This window comes from Pteronotus mesoamericanus, unplaced genomic scaffold, assembly GCF_021234165.1.
Source record: "Pteronotus mesoamericanus isolate MK-2021 breed Mesoamerican mustached bat unplaced genomic scaffold, CSHL_Meso_final scaffold_85, whole genome shotgun sequence".
NCBI classification, from domain to species: domain Eukaryota; kingdom Metazoa; phylum Chordata; class Mammalia; order Chiroptera; family Mormoopidae; genus Pteronotus; species Pteronotus mesoamericanus.
In genome coordinates this window covers 56,768,665-56,771,928 of record NW_026555329.1, presented here as the reverse complement: position 1 = coordinate 56,771,928, position 3,264 = coordinate 56,768,665, and the positions used below count along the sequence as shown (strand labels likewise).

Genomic DNA, 3,264 nt, shown 5'->3' with positions numbered 1-3,264 from the left:
GTTCTGAAGCTTATTTTAACTACTACAGTGAAAATAAAATGTAAGTTAGTCACATTGATGAAATCCATTGATGATAGATTAGGGAGGCAGGAGACAGCAAAGCAGGGGAGTAAAATGATAGGAACATACTTCTTTTACATAAGTGGGTACAGGATAGTTAATAGTCAATGATTTACACAATAAAAATAACAATGAAGAGATTTATGTTCTCTCTCTGGTGTGGGGCCATGCTTTGAAGGGTCTGGTAAAAAAGGAAATTTGACATTTTAAAGGTATGTTATCAGAGATTCAAAAAGTCAATAGACAGGCTCAGTTTAGGTAAAGATTGAATTTTGTCATGGAAGATTCTAGCCTGGGACATGACTACCCAACATGACCTGCTTTTAGTTAGAAAGTTTTTAATTTCAGACTATTCTATGTGGTTACTTTAGGTCTCTGAGTTTGCAAGGCCATCGCACAGGCCTCCCCCAACTTGTCAGGCTTCGTGTGTGGCCCTTTTTTGTCCATAAACACTTCTTACTGGCTTGATGTAGTAGATTTAATACCATGTAATACTGTATTTATGTGCTCTCATAGGACCCCTTTGCCCTGTTTTTCACTCAAATATGCAGCCTATTATTGATGTGTTTCTGTTGTTCAGTTTTAGTAATTAAAATAATTTTGATCAATGGAACTTCCAGAAAAAAAAAGTCATAAAAAGCAATGATTGTTAGGACTGTTTGTGTCATCATCAAAACTTTCAAGTATTGAAAAGTTTAGAAAGTCTCAGTTCTTCCCTATTCGTTAAAGATCTTCAGTGTGCTTCTGCTTCAGTGCTAAGTATAAGCTGCAAATGAACATCCTTACTTCATCCTTGAAGAAACACATTGAATTTGAAGCTATTTAATGCTACCATATAAATTTCTATTTGAAGGTATTTCTAGTGCCATCCTAAAGTGTATAAAATAAAGGGGCAGAGCTAGAAGCATGATTTAATACCTTCCTCCAGAAATAGCTTTTCTTGTAGGAGAAAAACTATATTAAAAAAAAGAAAGAGAAATGAAATTTCTACAGCATTTTTGCTCATTGTAAACTCCCATGGGGGAAAAAAAGTTGATTTTCTTAATAAAATAAAGTTGAGGAAAATAAAACACTAAAATATTTTTACAATATCTTCTACAACATTTTCTTTTTTTTCCTGTTAACATTTTTATTTTTTCAAGGTAACAGGAATTGTATACAAATGACAGTAGACCCTTGCCTCTTTATTTTTATCTAAATAAAAGATAACTGAAGATGAATTCTCAAGAAAGAAAAGAGCTATGTACATAAGGGACTATATCTTCCTTCATCGTCTACTTGGAACCAGTAGTTGTGTTGCTGTCATAGAATCAGGAAAGAGGTTGTGATAAGTTAGAAGAGGTACATATGCTGCTGTTATCATTTTACCAGCAAACCACCTGCCATGCAATGCGTTGACAGCAGCAATGGCTGCAGCAATTGATGGGCACTTCACATACACATTGCCCTGAGCTGAATTTTTATCAACATAAATATGAATACCTCCTCCATGTTTATTACATTCTTCAATCACATCATCCTTAATCTCTGTATGCCATCCAACTTCTTCTTCTGTTTGAGGGTTAAACATGTTAGAGAGTTGAAAACACTGTGTTGCAAGAGGTTGAACAGAGGCAGCTGCAGCTAAAGCTGAAGCTTCGGTCTGTTGGGAAAGTCTTGTTTGCAAACCTATAAGAAAAGAGAATTCTGCCACAGCACCAAATGCCAAAGAGCCACTCATTTGTAGAGCCTGCTGTGCTGCTGGTGAGATCTGCAAACCTGTACCCTCTGCAATCTTGCCATTAATTGAAGACGACCAGTTGTTTCCAAGTCAATTTCAGTCCTTTCCAGTTCATCACTGTCCAAAAATGAGTTAGCACTGGAAGCATCAATACATTCAGTAACATGACCAACTTTCATTGGCCTTCCAGCTAGCTCAAACCCATTAAGTTGTTCCAAAGCCTTCTTGGCACATTCTGAATCAGAAAACGTTGTAAATCCATATCCTTTGGATCGACCTGTTTCACTATCCATCATGAGCTGGATACTTTCAATCCTTCCAAAAGGCTCAAAGATCCCCCGAAGCATATCTTCAGTTATGTTAAAGTGTAATGAGCCCACATAAAGCCTCATAGGTCCAGCACTTCCCTTTTGTAGATTGTTTGCCATTGCTGCAGCTCTGTGTTGTTGTTGTTTTTTTTTTTTTTCTGCCTGTGGTGCCTGTACTGTGATTGGCACGCCTAAAACACGTTGGCCAGTTAATCCTATCGCTAGAGGCACTGTGCTAACATCGACAAGCTCCACATAAGCAATTCTTTTGGAACTTCTTGAATTTCTGTCAGAAATCATCCTCACATCTCGAATCTTTCCTACTGTAGAGAAAAACTCTTCCAAATCCCTTGGCCGAATTCTTGCTGCCAGCTGCATGCAGAAAACAGTCCTTGCATCTCTTTCCTCAGGAGTTAAATTATCAATAGGTTCCCTCACAAGGCTCTTATCTTTTCTGAATGGACTTTTGCTTCCGGAGCGTCGTCTGTAAGGACTTCTGCAGCGGCCTCTGAATCTGCGATCTCGACTTCTTGAGCGACTCCGTCTCCTTTCCTTGCTTCCACTTTGCTTCCTTTCACGGCTTTTGCTCTTTTTCCTCTCTCTATCTCTGCTTCGTTTCCGTTCCTTACATTTGCTTCTTTTTCGTTCATGACTACGACTTCTGCTCTTGCTTTTTTTCCTCTTTTTGCTACGTTCTTCATGGCCATTAGCACTGCTCAACTTGTTCTCATCCTTCTTGTAAGGAGCCTCAAGCATTGCTTCAATATCAATGTCGCCTGCCATTTTCTCTAAACTCCTGTGCGGGCTTCTGGGCCCCTGTGGTGCTCGTATTCGGAAGGAAGGGAGCTGCTGCAGCTGTCGCCGCTGCTGCTGTTGCTACAGTTAAGCCTCTAGGCCCTCCAACATTTTCTTAATGATACTTCATGCAAGCAATTTGTTTTAATAATAAGACCTGTTCTTGGCCTTAAGAGTAGTATAAGCTTGTCAAGGTAACAAGTATGCCTTATATATTGTTATCTGTATTGTTTTATTTTTAATGCAGAAGGACAATTCTAAAGGAATAATTATATATTTTATAGTTTTCTTAGTTCATTTTGTTAACTAATAAGCCTGGACTCCAGATCATTTCATTGTTTTTCCTGCAAAGAAACCCTCTTCAAAACTTGATAGTGGATT

The 3,264-nt window shown here is 38.3% G+C and overlaps 1 protein-coding gene across 1 annotated transcript; it reads right to left on the bottom strand.

Annotated features, from left to right (window-relative positions):
* Positions 1-1,244: 1,244 nt before the first annotated feature.
* Positions 1,245-2,978, bottom strand: LOC129063478 (RNA-binding protein 39-like). The gene is given in 3 exon segments (XM_054564586.1): positions 1,245-1,702; positions 1,754-1,839; positions 1,842-2,978. Coding segments are annotated over 3 exon segments (1,491 nt in total). The 5' UTR covers positions 2,872-2,978; the 3' UTR covers positions 1,245-1,327.
* Between the last annotated feature and the right edge of the window lie 286 nt (positions 2,979-3,264).